The 15,777-nt window shown below is 33.0% G+C and overlaps 1 protein-coding gene across 20 annotated transcripts in view; it reads left to right on the top strand.

The window, feature by feature from the left end:
- Positions 1-15,777, top strand: part of LOC117170201 (plasma membrane calcium-transporting ATPase 3) — a 1,035,667-nt gene that overhangs the window by 663,287 nt on the left and 356,603 nt on the right. For 6 of the 20 annotated variants that reach the window (XM_033356797.1, XM_033356794.1, XM_033356796.1 and 3 more), the window contains one exon: positions 9,645-13,133. The exons of 13 other annotated variants lie outside the window; for them this stretch is intronic. In XM_033356797.1, coding sequence (XP_033212688.1) covers positions 9,645-10,145 — 501 coding nt within the window. In that variant the 3' untranslated portion in view covers positions 10,146-13,133. Of the gene's footprint in view, positions 1-9,644; positions 13,134-15,777 lie in introns of those variants that run through there. One more of the 20 variants, XR_004466739.1, reaches the window with a different exon arrangement.

Here is a 15,777-nt window from a genome sequence, read left to right as displayed (position 1 = left end):
AAAAAAAAAAGTATCTTGATTGAAGTTAACTTTAAAAAAATGAAATTAGAACAATATTTCGCGAAATAATCCTTTACGAATATCTTCGGATTTCTTGAGAGTAGCTGCTGTATAAAAAGTGTTAGAAAATAAGTATTAATTTCACAACAATAGGGACCTTAAAAGAAAGGGGATACCGGCTCATCCGCAGGATAACAAATGGGAGGGAAAACGGCAGGGATGTCGATATCCCCATTCTACTGAGGTCCCTATTGTTGTTAATATATTCCTCTATTTGCGAAATATTGACTTAATTTCCTTTTTTTAATTATACTTCCATCACGTTACAAATCTAAACATTTTAAGCCATAAACAACTTTTTATCATTATTTCTTTCCAAGATGATATGATTGTGTGAAACGATGTGCAATTAATAAGCAATTTCATATTTTGATATTTAAAAAAAGCTGCGTTGCGTTCTAGGCACCTTTAAGTAGCGTCTGTGAATTTTTTACAGATTTTTTAAGACGTCCAGCTCGTTTTGGGAAGCCTCGAAAACCAAGGATTAAATCAAGTTTCTCCAAAATCTGTTTTTTCGGCACGTTTTACTTTAGCGCTGTTCAGAAATTGTTTTTAGAACAACAATATACGTATTGTTCAATTCAGGAGACTTTAAGTTTTCACTTGTACCGTACTAGAGTTTTCTACGATTTTTTTTAACCAGTTGCGAGCGATTTAAGTGAGGGTCACGTACTTTTGTCGTCAACTTTAGTAGGTCATAAAAAGTTCCTCAATAGGTCTATCGATGCGTCTTGAAGAAGTAAATAAATGCATCGGTAAAAAAGTTTTTCTCATGTAAACATGATAAATTTTTTTTTTCAAATACTAAATGCAGATAAAAAGAATTTCTGATTAGCCAATCTAGCTGAAATTCCTATCAGACGTGGAAATTATACAGAGCAAGAATTCACCTGAATTCTGTGAATTCCGAGATATGTTAAACACAATAAAATATACATACATTTTTTTTAAGTTTCTTTTTTGTGTTCCGGAAGTCGAATTATGTTGAGATACATCATAAAAGTAGATTTTGTTATTTGGTCAATTAAAACCCAGCCGCTATGAGGAAGCAATATAATAAGTCAAATAAATGAAATATAAAACAGTGAAAAGCAATACAAATAACAAAAATTCAGAATTCGTTGAAATAAAAAGAATTATATTAACCAGTGAAGTAAAGTCTAATTCGCAACACCCATAAACTACCGTTATTTGCTTTGCGAACCCAAGAAATCTAAAAGTTTTTTTTTTATAACACACTTACTGTTTTTTTTTTTTTTCAAGATTTTGGGTTTATTGAGCCAAATATTAAAACTTTTTATTTTACAAATACCTGAAAATGTTACTTTATTATTCCCTTAAGGGAGAAAAAGTTGCCGTTTACACCTCATGATCATCAAAGCAATCTTCGCGCATGCGTACATCGCCAATTCTATTACTTTCTACCTTAGAGACCGGGCGGCAGTTTTTTCACGAGAATCTGGCCATCGGACGGGAAAAATGGTTAAAGAGTGATGTAGTGTCGGTAATACACATTCATGCGCATGCGCGAAGATTATTAATAAGTCCACGGGTTTCAAACATCAACTTTATTTTCGCTCTATAAATATAGAAGAGACATTTTCATATAAGTCAACTTCCACCTATGCCCCCACTCATCTAGTTCTCCTTCTCCTAAACGCACTTATTTCTTTGTGAGCAGTTCCTTCACCTCCCACCGCGATCCTTCTAAGGGATGTACGGTCACGTCCGCGAGAGTGGCTGACCAATTAAAAAACTCGCCGGAAGAGCGGGAAGTTTGAACTGAGCATTTTAATATTTTGAATGTCAGAATAGTAATATTTCTCGACTTTTTAGTGCCCGAAATACAATAAGCTGTTAGAAATTTAAGGTGAAAGTACCCGATCTGATACACTAACCTCAAATTTTTCATATTTTATTTCGTCACACTGAAAGGTCGTCAATCGACAAAAGAATGGAACATCACTAAGAAAATTTATTTTGGACTTGAGAAATATTACTATTCAGACCTTTATAACTTAACTTTACATTTAGCAAATTTTCTCCAAAAAGTCGTGTGCACTTTCAGTGCCTTGTACCAAAGAGCATGTAACCATCCTGGCGGCAGACATTTGCACCTATACTATCATGATAGAATGAAAATTCAGACCTTTATAAGTTACTTACTTTTACTTTCAAAATATTTGATCAAAAAAGGCTTTCTGCGCTCCCATGTCAAAGATATTATACCTACTAAATATGCCGTGAAATATTTGGGTCCTTTTTTGATTCTAATATATTTATTTTTAGTTGGAAAATTGTACTATTTAATGGAAATATTATAGTTTTTACAATATTCGATTATTTCCTATTACTTATGCAAAAATGTGGCATGCGCGGAAATAATCTTTTCTTCTTGTTTATACTTTTGTGTTTGGTTTGATGACATTTTTATTCTGAAAAAAGTCATGTTTTAACATTTTGGTCTGAATCGTTTTTTTAAGTTAAATTGAAATTTCAAGAACTTGGGCACCAGGAATAATATTTTAAATCAAATTTTTATAGAACAAGGGGCTCAATAGTTTCTTCATTACTGAAGATGAAATAGCAATATACATAAACACGAGGCAGAAAGCAGAATTTATTTTACTTAAAATAATTTTTTATATTTTCTTATAATTAGAGCAAATATAAATTTGAACAATTTACACATTTTTTATTAGGAAAAATGTTTTAATATGGGAATGAGTATGATCTTCAGTGAGTTTTTATGTTTTTTTTCTCCTTAAGTTCCAACATTTGGTAATTATTATCTCAGGAACATTGTTCCAGGCCTTCGTTACGGCAAACGTCCTGTCAAGCAGTCTCCAACTTTTCACGTAATTGACAGTATTTCCAGATTTGTCATCGCTAGCATTTGTCGCAAAAAGATTTTTTTTATCGTTTCTCCTTATACTTTTAATAAGGCCATGATCCATCGGCTGAATCAAAGCGGTCACGTTTCAAGGTAAATTTAATACCCTGAATCGACGATAGATTTTGTTTAACTCTTCTTCGGATGAATGGTAGGGCGCGTTGTCTAATATTAACAAAAACTTCTTGCTTAAATCCGGGTTTCTTGCTTTCACAGCCTTTATGAAAACGCTTTTGTACCATTCGAAAAAAATTTCTCCTAGGACAAAAAATCATTCACTTTTGATAAATGTCTATCAAAAAAAATATTGAAATACGCAAAACTTTTTTCAAAAAATACAAATCTTTATTATGTTACACATTTTTTTTTTGTAAATAATAAACCTTGCATCAGATTTTTAAATTTGAATGAAAAGGACAGAAACTGAAATTGTCGGAAGATTGAATGTTTTGAAAATATACATGAATAAGATAGTTCTAGTTGACAATTGGCGTTTGCTAAAAATTATTACAAAACGAACAAATAATTTTTTTTCAAATAAAAAGCATAGTGTACGTTTTCGATTACTGGCAGTTCAAAAGATAATCTTAATTACCTTTCAAACAGTATTGAAAAGTTTTTTTAATATGGAAGGATTTCTTACCCTTTATCCACGATCTACTTTGGCTCGCGTAGTTTACTGGCAATTCAATTTTTGCAGTTCGAAAATTTCTCGGTTTAGCATATTTTCCTATCATGAGAAGCAGAATTTTGTGTGATCTAATAGCTTTGGCACAATTCATGATCGTAACTCTCTCTTTCTTTATTTATTTTTTTGAAACCAGACGTGCATTTTTCCTCCGCAAATGCAAGTGTTTTGACTGGCTGGGATTTGTGGAGCATTCTAGTCTCGTCCGTATTATACATGTTGTTCAAGGAGTATTCCTGGGCATCAAGAAATTGTCTAACATCAGACCGTGTGTTGTCAGGTGGTTCAGGGTCTACAGATAATTTTTCTGCAGTCAGTCCTATTTCTTGCATCCCATGTCAAGCTTTGAACTTTGACAGCCATCGCTGACTTCTAATTTTGCCTCATGTATATTCAATTTAAAGGTTTGATCATTTTCTTCCGTATTTTTCTTATCAGATACTGTCGATTTAGTTTCTTTTTGGTTAATTTTTTTCTTTTCGTATGCCTCTTTTTCCATTTTTATATGTTATTCATTCATCATTAACGCCTTCTCTCGGATCAACGGCCTGTTTATCAAAAAACCCTGGGACAGTTTCCGTTTTATCCAGTCAACGAGCGCCATTTCCAGTGTAGGATGTCCCTCTTTGGCTATCCTATTTCTTTTTCCCAAACATCGTTTCGCATTCAAGTACTGGTCTTTTTTCACCTTACTGCTTTTTTATCAATTGTATTTTGTATTTCTTTGCAGCATTAATTTTTAGCATTCCCTCTTCGACGTCTCGTATCAAATGCCACTTCTCTTTTATAAATAGTCTGACGTAATTTTTCGTCCTTTTTTTCTCCCTAGTTCTATCGCGAATGATCCGTATAATTATAATATGCCATCACTTATAAACATGGTTAAAACATTATTAGAAAAGTTACTTTCCATGCCAAACTCATTCTGATGTGTAAAAATCCAACTGAAACCTTTTTTGATGAAAAGCCAACTTTTTTTTTTAATTTGTGTTCTTGACTTAAAAATGCATCTATATTAGTAGCAGTTGCATATTTCTTAAATAAAAATGCAACTGTTTCGTCAAAAATTCAAAAAATTTCTTATGAAGTCATCCTCTTTTTCCAAAAATTCAACTATTTTGTTGAAATGTCCTATACTAAAATCTTTTTTGCATGAAAATACAATTTTTGTTTGAAAATTTTTATTTTTGATTAAAAAATTGATCTCTTTTAGTAGAAATTTAATCTTTATTGTATGAAAATGCAATTTTTTGGTTAAAAATTACTCTTCTCTGGTTGAGGGTTCAACTATTTTGTTTAAACGACTTTGTTAAAAAATCATTTTTGTTTTTGAAGATTCGTATTTTTAGTTGAAAATTCATCTCTTTGGTTAGAATTTTAAATATTTGGTTGAAACTTGATCTTTTTTCATTCAAAATTCAACTGCGCAGTTAAAAGTTTGATTTTTTTCAAAATAAAGTTTTATCTCTTAACTTAAAACTTGAACTATTCTGTTTAAACTTAATGTTTTTGCTGAAAACACCTATTTTCTTGTTGTAAATTCTTGGACACTTTAAACGGAGAGAAATTTCGGGAGATTAATGCACGGCACTGCTCCTTCATTTTATCACGCTTTGCACTGCGAATAAGTTTGAGCGAATAAGTTTCACGGTGGGGTCATATGTGGAAGTTTACTGTATATTTAAAATAAAGTATCATGTTAAACGCGGGATGTATTGGTATTTACGGATGAGTGTACCAAATTTCGTAACTTGTAGGTAAACACCAACTGAACTCCTTCATCACACAATATACTAGTAGAAGTTTTTTGTACTTTTATTAGGGTGACTGATCCAATATGGGGCATTAAATAGGTAAACATTATCTAGTTGGCTGCCCACTGAGTATTTAGGGGGTTTGAGGTTGCTGATTACAACTCTAAGGTCCTGTTTTTCAAATGCAAAATAATAGACTTATTATGACGAAAAACATTTGTGTCATTTCTTAGAATTTCGCAAAACTTGATACTCGTAGATTTTTTGAGTTCCCAGATTTCGATTCGGAAGGCAGAAGTTTGAAATTCAGAATGGCTGCTTTAAAATGACAGCTTTAAAATGGCAGCTTTAAAATGGCAGATTAAGATTGCAAAAAGCGACTTAATGCGCAGAATAAGTCCTAGTCTAGAGCAAGTAGTGAATAAATATTCACAAATTAGCGGGCTCAATTCAGTAATTCAAATTTAAGATGTACTGATTCCTAAATTTCTATTGGATTAGTAATTAATATGTAGGATAGTGGAAGCATTGGTCGGCCGCAGGTCAATAATTTGCAAAGGAATATATAATAAGGAAGTAAATGTCACATAATGTGAAACAATAATGTTGTTTATAGTATAGCTTTAGTTTGTGATGAATTGCAAACCTGATATTTGAGAAGACTTAAGGCATGTATTGCGCAATAATTAAAAATTATTATGTAGTGCCTCGTGAATAATTTTAAGTACTGGCCGAAAGACTAGTTTTGCTTTTTTTTTTGTAAGGTCCCATACTCGGTCACCTGGTTGACCTTATTATTTATAGATAACACAAGCCCACCAAAAACAAGTGTTCTGTGCATCAGACTAGACAACCATACCTATACGTGTTTGTGGTCACTGAATTTAAATCCGGGATCTGTTTTACCCAATCAGGGCATCCTCAATGTCATTCCAAGGTCAAATTGGGAAAACCCTGTTCAAGTGGAGAAAAAATCGATTCTTATACATTTGTTGAGGTTGCTAAATCTGAATCCGGTGGGCAAAAACAAAATAAGAACGTAAAAAATCCCGCTCTGACTCCGGATTAAGATTCAGCGACCCCAAAAACGTATAAAAATAGTAGTTTTCTCCGCTTGAAAGTTTTATTTTAATTTTTTTATTATCAATTTGACCTTAGAATGGCCTTTATTCTGAACTGATTGGGCCAAACAGGCCTAGGATTCAGATTCAGACCCCCTAAAAACGTATAAGTATGTTGGTCTAGTATGATACACAAAAACGTATAAGAATCGTAGTTTTCTGCGCCTAAACCTTTTTTTCTCACTTTGACCTTGGAATTTCCTTGTTCCGGACCATATGGAATAAAAAAAACGTTCAGATTCAGCGGCCCGAAAAACGTATAGATATGGTGGTCTTATTTGATGCACAGAACACTTTTTTGATGTGGCTGTGTAATTTTGCTGTAATCCCTTGATCGGATGCAAAAAAATTACGTTTGGAGGTTGTTTTTCAGTATTAATTTTACCAATAGCGTATTTAAATGAACATAATAGGGTTGTTTTCATCTGTTGAAGTCAGATATTACAAAAAGGGAGATCATATAAAATGTTGAAAGTCATTTTCAAGGTCGTTTTTCAAGTTTCAATAAAGTATTTGTGCCAAATAGATTTTGATTTCTAGAGGAAATTTGAAAGATAAGTAACATAACCTCACTTTGTGCTTTGTTGTAATCTTTATCATGTTCGCTGTACATCAAGTTGATAGTTGTACATTGCTCGAGTAAGAATATTATATGTAAAAAAAGATAACTCATGAATCAATGTGAAAAGTTTGATCTAGTTCAATTAAAATATAAATTGGGACTCAGAGGTGCCTCATTAAAAGGAAAAGGATTATTTGCATGTCGGGCATGTCATTCTTTATAAGTACATTGTATTAAAAATATTTAAATTGTGCTTCACGAATGAATACATTTATTTTATTTTGGCTAAAAGTACTACGATTGAAACAATAATTTTGAAAGTTCCTCCATTTTAGAGTTAGATGAATCCTGTTTTCGACACCCAAATTTTATAAATTACAAGGAAATCCACAGTCACATATCGAAATGGTTAAGTGCAGTGTCGCAATGTGTAAAAGTCGTAAGAATTCAGCAAGCTTCGGCTTTTTTAAAGACTCTAAACGTAAAACATTATGGAAAGAAGCGGTAGATAAAAAAAATTCCAAGGCATCAGAAACCAACGTTCTATGTTCATAGATTAGTTTACCGATCTTAATGGTCATTCATATTTTTATATATATTTATTCATGAGTTATATATTTTAAATAAAATATTCTTAATCAAACAATGCACAAAATATGAATTTCATACATGACGCACATGAAATCTTTGTCACTGGCCTGTAAAAATCCATATATTTTTCAAACAAAAACTTCCTCGACACTTTAGAAACATCGTTAAGAATTATTGTCAACATTTCGTATGATTTACTTTTTCTATTTTCTAAGAAATCATTTTTAGCTGAAATGGTTTTTCAAAATACGCGGTCAGAAGGTACATGTGATCCACAGCGACCTTATCAGCTGAAAACAACATATGCGATGCTTTATACGAAAAATGTATCGAACATACTCAATGCCATTGAATAATATCGATAAAATATTGAATAGAATAAATGAGTTTTAATTCAAATTAATTCTTTTGCAGACAAAGATGCAAATGGTGTGCTATTAAAAGCATTGAAATGCTCGTTCTTTAATGCGAGTATATGTAATGCAATTACGGTCGCACATGACCACAAATAAATCCTATTTGTTTTTTGTTTATTTATCTTTCTGTATTATTCATTGTTCGTTCGCTAGGTTGAAATCAAATTTATAACCTAATAAACACTAAAAATAAGTAAATTAATTCTCCAGCCTCAGGACTGCCGGTGACCATTCCTAATTGTAATTTTTTTTTTGAAACCCTCTTAGCGTATGCTTATTATCTAGATATACATAGTCACGTGTGAATTCAAATTCGAAATTAATATTGATTTGCTTTTTGCTGCACGACTTAAGCATTATAATGTCCTCTACGTGATTTATGATTTCATGCATTTGCATATACAGGGTGTCCCGCGTGAACTGTAGTTAATTTTGTGGGGGGTTTGTGAACAAAAAAATAAGCAAAAAAGTTCCTAAATTTTTTTTGTTCCGGTGCTTATTCTGGGCACAACAGAGGGTACAAGTTTTATGTACGGGTGAGCGTGTGTATAATATTGCACTCGTCGTTAAAATTTAATAATCTTGTACTGTAATTAAAAAATGACATGATATGCAGTTCAATTGTTTGTACTAACACATTTTTCGAAGTTGTAATTTTTTGTATTTTCTTGCCTTTGTAATCAATGTTTTTATAATTTCCGTTTATCTGCATTTTTCTAAACATATGTCAATGTGCTTATTTGTTTCAACAATCTCATATTAACGAAGGATTGTTGCCACACATGCTCACACGTACAAACAACTTTTACCCTCTGTTTTGCCCAGAATAAGCATCTGACCAAAAAAATTTAGGGACTTTTTTGCTTATTTTTTTGTGCACGACCCCCCCCCCCCCCCCCCCCCCCCCCCCCCTTCACACACACAATTAACTACAGTTCTCGCGGGACACCCTGTATAAGAAAAGGTATTACTAAGCGTTAGGTATTTAATTTGCTGAAAAGGTGCGTAGTTGGTATTACGTTAAAAATACAATGAAAAACATATTTGATCCCATCATAAAAGTGAATATTTAAAGACAGTGGAAGAATTATATGCTGAAATTTTGGTAAGATTTTTAAAATTAATTTTCATAATCTCCTATTTATTGAATCCAAAGGCCATGGTTTTCTAAGACTCAAAAACGTTATAACATTTGTTTGTAAAGTCAATTTATTAAATTGTAAAGTTTTTTTTGGAGAAAGCATTACTAATACTCACACAGTGACGCATCATTGTCCAGATCTTAGATCTTATACTGTTGTCTAGGTACGTATACGTGAGTTGCGTACATGTGTATCAGATAACGATTATTTTCTTTTATTTTGGCTAGCAAAGATCGTGATTCATAGCGTATAACAATTTTGCACCACTATATGGTCAAGATAACATGGCTTATATCATTTGCGTTCGTGAAAAGACATAAAACAAAACATGAGTACATAATAATGAAAACAGTTTGCTTGTGTGTTGCTAGCCTGCCTCCTTGCCTCCTGATAGAACATCCTTCCCTATTTTTACAGCTTCGAGTAATCAGAGCTTTCAAGTCGACTCTGGAAGATTTGGAGGAGCGGCGCTCTGTCCATAGTTTACACAGCTTACACAGTATGCGCAGTTCACGCAGCCACACCGGACCCCGACCACTATCTGACTTCACATACATTGACGAAGACCCGACAAATACCTCGCTGAACGCCTTGAAGCTCTCTAATAAAGGCAGCCATGCAATTGTCGACCAATCTCAAGATCATGAAGCTAGCAACAGGGGATCCAGAGTTTCATCGCTCAACAGTCCCGCCTCGCCGTTGCTGCTGCACGTCCCTGGAACTGGCACCGCGTATATTCATCATTATTCCACGGCCAATAGCACTAGGTCCAATAATATCCTCAGTCAGCCCTTGAGCCCCAATCAAACAATGCATACGAGTAATAGCGAAGATAATACCGCCAACTCACTTCGAATTAGTTCTACTAATTTGATCCTTCCTGAAATGCCTAAGCTTGTGCACGAGACAAGTATTTAGGTTGAACTGGTGTGTTAGTAGTTCGCTGCAAACGTTTTTTTACCACATTCATTTCAGGAAACATTATTCTCTTCGTACGCTCATTTGCACCTTTTCGTATTCATGCTTGCATTAATCATTAAATTCTTACATCATATCATGTACCCCACTCTCGTCTCGTGCCTCTTGTACTCTCTTGTACTCTACCGCTAGTACCGAATTCATTTTCAACTTCTTCTAATAATCGTACTGCTATCTGTCACTGCAACAAAAATTTCTTTCCTACCATTATTATTTCTACTTCATCTCTAACGAAGGGACTGTAGCAAATTTTTCAGGATACCGCCTCTACGTAAGTACTCTCTAACATGAATGTACACAGAATATGTAGCTAGAAATATGACCAAACGAACAGAAAACACATCATTCGTCATTTCTGTATCCAGTTTTTTGTCGTTTAATCAGGGAGTTATTCTGCTCGATACTGATGGACCAGGTTCAATTTCTCTGTCAAATAAACCTCAAACACCATGCTTTTTATACATAAATACATACGTACATTCATACATAAATACGTGCACAAATAGATACATAAATACTTGTACACTTATATACATGTATACATACATGGGCCCTGCTTTTACTGCTTTCTCTTTTAAAGACGGAAGGTACATTCTAGACAGCCTTTCTTTCTTGGACCAAAGCAAAGATAGAAAACCTCGAAGAAGTTAACGGACCTCAAACTATAGAAATATCCCGAATCTGTTTATCACATGAAGGTATCCTCTCGAACAAAAAAAGGTCCGCTAAATTACATACACTTTCGTCTCTGTTTATATAATTCACACATCCTATCACACTAAACTCTCGTTCATTTTACTGAGAAAATAACTAATTGACAACCCTGAAATATCTGCAGGCCCAACTTAATCTGATCGAGATCCTTTATTGCTCGTTCATCTGCCCTGCTTGTTTGCCTGTTGATTTGGAATTTATTTTTAACGTGACTGCTACAATAAGAACCAACTGATCGTTAGGTCGAGGTGAAAATGTTTAAAATGTACGGGTTGTCAACCGAAAAAGGTGTAAAAAATCATTTATGAAATATTTAATATCTTCTCTCCGGTTTTGGGGTTTGTACATTTAAATTTTGGGAAATTAATAAAAATGTCCTATTGATTAAAAAATGATGGGAAAATTGTTGTATGTACAGTTTTTGATATTAAAGAATAATAAAAATTATAAAAATAAAAAAGTTATCGTACCTGAAATGTCTTCAGTTGAAATTTAAAAAAAAACATTATTTTATTCTTTTCTCTTTAAATAAAAAATTGTCCTTAGTGTTTAAAAGTCCAAAAATCGCGAAAATGTCCACAATCATAAAATTTCTAAATCACGAAGTAAAATTTTCGAAAGAACTGCTTGCAAAGTTCGGTCTGTGCCCTGCAGAGCGTGCTCTAAGTGCCCGATTCTTAAATTCACACACTAGCATCACAATATACTATTTCCGAAAAAGCAAAGGAAAAAATTTTTTTTTGGTTCAAATGTAAAAAATGTAAGGTTCCATATTTTCAACTTTAATATTATTTATTATAATTTTTTAACCAATAGGACTTTTCTGCTTCAAAAATCGGAATTTCCAAATCCAAAAACCAAAAAGAAGAAATTAACCGATTAACTTTTTTTTACGTTTTTGAAAGCCAACCCACAGACTTTTTTCACAAGCTCGAAACGCGTCGAATATTTTTAACAATTTCACTCCGCCGTACTGTTTGGCGTTACTTTTATATTCAATTGTGCCTGTTTATGTACATATAACTATGATACGATCATTAACTCAATTTTTTTGTCACAGTTTCAAGTTTTGAGGAACGAGACGATAGTAAGGGAAGCCTGTTAAAACATTAATTGCTTTTGCATCTTCGTGCTTTTAAATCTCTCTTTAAAACAACTGTGCAACATAAGCCTTCGTCTATATTTCGGCTTGGACAAAAAATGCATCATCTTTTTTTCTCGCAAATGTACTTAGCAATATGAATCAGTCCGGTTCTTTTTCTAATTCACCAATCGAAACCTCATCATTGGGATGAAGGGGCTCACAGAGGCATGACAGAATATTTAACTGATTATCTGTTGCAATTTTATTTAACATTTTAACAATCGAATAAAAATATCTTTATAATTAACCAAACCGGTCATTCTTCGACCCATGGATTGCAACCCATGGATATAAGAACACAAAGGGATACATTTTCGTTCCAGTTGTTTTTAAGTAAGTTTTATTAATTTAATATTATTTTTATTTTAAGATAGTACTATATTTCTCCTGAATATGTACATTATTGAGCAACTAAATTCACTTGGAAATCATAATAGGCCAATGTTTGATCGAGATAACCCCTTATCGCGAAGTTACAGTCCCTAGCCACATTCTTAGACCAAAACTGAAATATCATCTTTTCGCAATTTTAACTGCAATATACATTAATTTTTAAATCGTTTTTGTTAAATTATGAGAAGGCAAATATAATATAATTATTTTTATTCAAATTTGAGTGATTTACATTGGGATGTAGCACTTTTTTCAATGAAACACAAGTTTTACTGAAATCAGTATTTTGTATGACCACCTTAAGCAGCCAACACAGCTTTGATGTAACGAGGCATGCTGTCTATACAATTCTCAATTTTTCTTCCTATCTCTACTTTACGTTGTCAAGTGTCATTGAGTATATGAATCAGTGCTTCGTTTGTTGTAGGATCGTGTTTACACACTTCAAGATTTCTTGAAGTAACAAACATTCTCGATAGAATTCATATCTGAAGAATTTCACGGCCAGTCAAGAGCAGTTACTTTTTTCTTTCCTGATATGTTCAAACGTGATAAGTCTTTCAAAAATTACGTAAAATGTTACTATAGGTATGAAAATACAAGTAATGTTAAGGCGTTCTAACGATCTTACATTAAAACAACAAAAATAATGTGAAATATTTATTTCTTAGGTTTTGTCTAATAATATGGCTCGGGACTGTAAGTATTATGTATCTGTTTCTTACTGATTTTAAATTAGAATCGATATTGGCTTTATTTTTGTAACTGACATCGATAATTAAAAAATATGTTAGTGTCCTTACAGAAAATTATTAAAATAATTTCCTTAATGAAGTGGCACACTCTTGTAAATCTTTTTATAAATCTCTATATGTAAACACTCACTCTATTGTCTATGTGTAATGTTTTTCCCTACTAGACCTAGTTTTGACATAAGGTTTCTGTAGCTATGTGCAATTTGTTTTATCTTGTATCAAGTATCAGCTCTGTAAAGAGTGTTTTACAAAATACATTCTTCTCATCTTTATTTCTGCCGCGTGGGCACAAAGACGTGAGTCGTCTTTAAAACCTGCTAAGGCCATCTCTAAGTACGTGAGAATTTGTGCAATTGATGTGCCTTAGATGTTTTATAGCCACAAGATGAGTTTAAGGTTTATAATATTTCTAGAAGAAACTATTTCAAGATTGCACACACTTCCAAGAAATATAACAATCCTGACTCTAATACTGCCTTAGAGTTGTATAAGTATAGTGTATATGCAAACATGAGAGACATCTGAGAAGACAGTGTCTATAGAATCGCTCTCTCACGGTCGTCTGATATGTGAAGAACATGATGTTTTAATATATGAACATTGCAATGCCCTTATTAGAATAGCATTTGGATATATTTTTGTCTAATCTTTTACACACTTAATCTAAATAGTATTTTCTTTGAACAAATAGAGTTATTTTTATTAAAACTGTTTCTGTTCCGCTTCGTGTCTCAAGGTAGGCAAAGAGCGTTATTTTTTTATTGATTCTAGTGACAAAAGAAGAAAGCTATTATCTCTTAATAAGATTTCGATACCTTGTCCTTTGTGAATTCGGAGTCTTAAGAGTATTTAGTATTCAATGTAGCTTTTACGTATCACGAAGATTTATGAATTCAATCTGTATAACAAAAATCTTTTGGCTAGCTAAATGAACCCAAATTTTGTTTAACTGCATTAGTAGTGTATTTATTCGTTTATTTCGTCAATTTATTAGAAGTTGAAACCATGCTCGGATCCTCTTAGAGAACATCTTCATACAGAAGCAGGTTTTGAAATTGGTAATAGGGACAAATTTTCAACTCTTAAGCATTTAAGTCATGGATATCGCGATTACTTTATACCGTATATTGTTATCATTTTCTTTATTTAACTTTATAGGATTTTTTTTCTGAGGGCTTGCATGATGGACTTCAGATTCCAATAACTTAATCAGAAAATCTGCCGGAGATATTCGCTGCTCATGAATTGAAATTTCTGTCTTATCTCTCTAAGGCTTGAAAAAAATTCAAAATATTTGTTCAAAGGCTTGGTTTAAATGGATGCTTTCATCAAGGACATCACAAAGTGATTTCATATACTAATGGTTTTATTTAGAAATGACTTACCATTGAAAATATAATTTTTAAACCTTACTTCAATGAGGGGTTAAAAAATTGAACCCCTACATTTTTTTAATGAATAAGTGTTTTCAGTGCAAATTCAGGTATAGCACAACAAAGACCCTTAGAGTCACGTATGGAGGTCTCTGGGTCCAGATTTTTGTTTGCAGGCCTATGCATTGAATTAATTTGCGGAGACAAAGTTTTTGATCACAAACAGGAGCCCTCTACAAATCTACAGTCCCAAGTATAATTGCTAAACCCACTATCTTGCAGAACATAGAATTAATGTATTGCTAGGATGGTACGGTTTCTGACGAAATTGGAAGAAAATCCCTGATTGCAAAGCTCTCGGTACACATTTGTCTCCAATATAGTAGCAAATAAAATATTGCAACTTATTTGAAATATTTAAAATTTGAATGTTTAAAAAAAACTATGTTATGTACAGAACCATACCTGACGATGATGATATTGAGCGACGCTGGTATGGTAATAAAACGTGTTCTGGATTCTTGGATTTCCCCTCTATGTTTATTAATTCCGTCGATAATTTAATGTTATGCCCATACGACGTAGAACCTCATTAACCGACTGTGCCCATGGATGCTATATGGCATTGCTGCGAACGCAGACGTATAATTATTTGTATTGTTCGTGAGGTGCGCCCAGTGATGCCATATGGCATCATAGAGTAGTTCTGAAACGGCTGGACGCTTCTCGGCAAAACCTGGCATCTGCTGTATTGATACCCAAGTCATCATTATGCTTGAGTTTCACAAAAATTTTGAGACAAAAAAAACCTTAGGCGCTGACGGGTTAATTTCGAATATTAAGTTAAAGAACTATGTGTATCTACGGTCAAAATTATAAATTAGGTTTTCAACAACTGATTCGTGCGTACCCTACCAAAAAGAATCTTTGAGTATATACTAAAAATTCTTTAGGTCAAAGAATCTCAAAGAAATTCTCCGCAGGCACTCAGGTAGATATTTTTAAAGGTCCAGGAAGCTTGTTTAAATGGTCTGAAGGCTTTAAAATATCCTTTCCGAAATTGAAATAAGAATACGATCATAAATAACTTTCTATCTCAATAGAGTAGCCGACACTCAAGGGTCCTTTGTTAAGCTTTCGGATTAAAATTTAGAAGTAGATTTTTTTAAATTTCATAGTTAACAGCCTAAAAC

This window comes from Belonocnema kinseyi, chromosome 3 (genome assembly GCF_010883055.1).
Source record: "Belonocnema kinseyi isolate 2016_QV_RU_SX_M_011 chromosome 3, B_treatae_v1, whole genome shotgun sequence".
In the NCBI taxonomy this organism is placed as follows: domain Eukaryota; kingdom Metazoa; phylum Arthropoda; class Insecta; order Hymenoptera; family Cynipidae; genus Belonocnema; species Belonocnema kinseyi.
The sequence above is the reverse complement of the archived record's forward strand: the minus strand, read 5'-3'. Positions and strand labels throughout refer to the sequence as shown.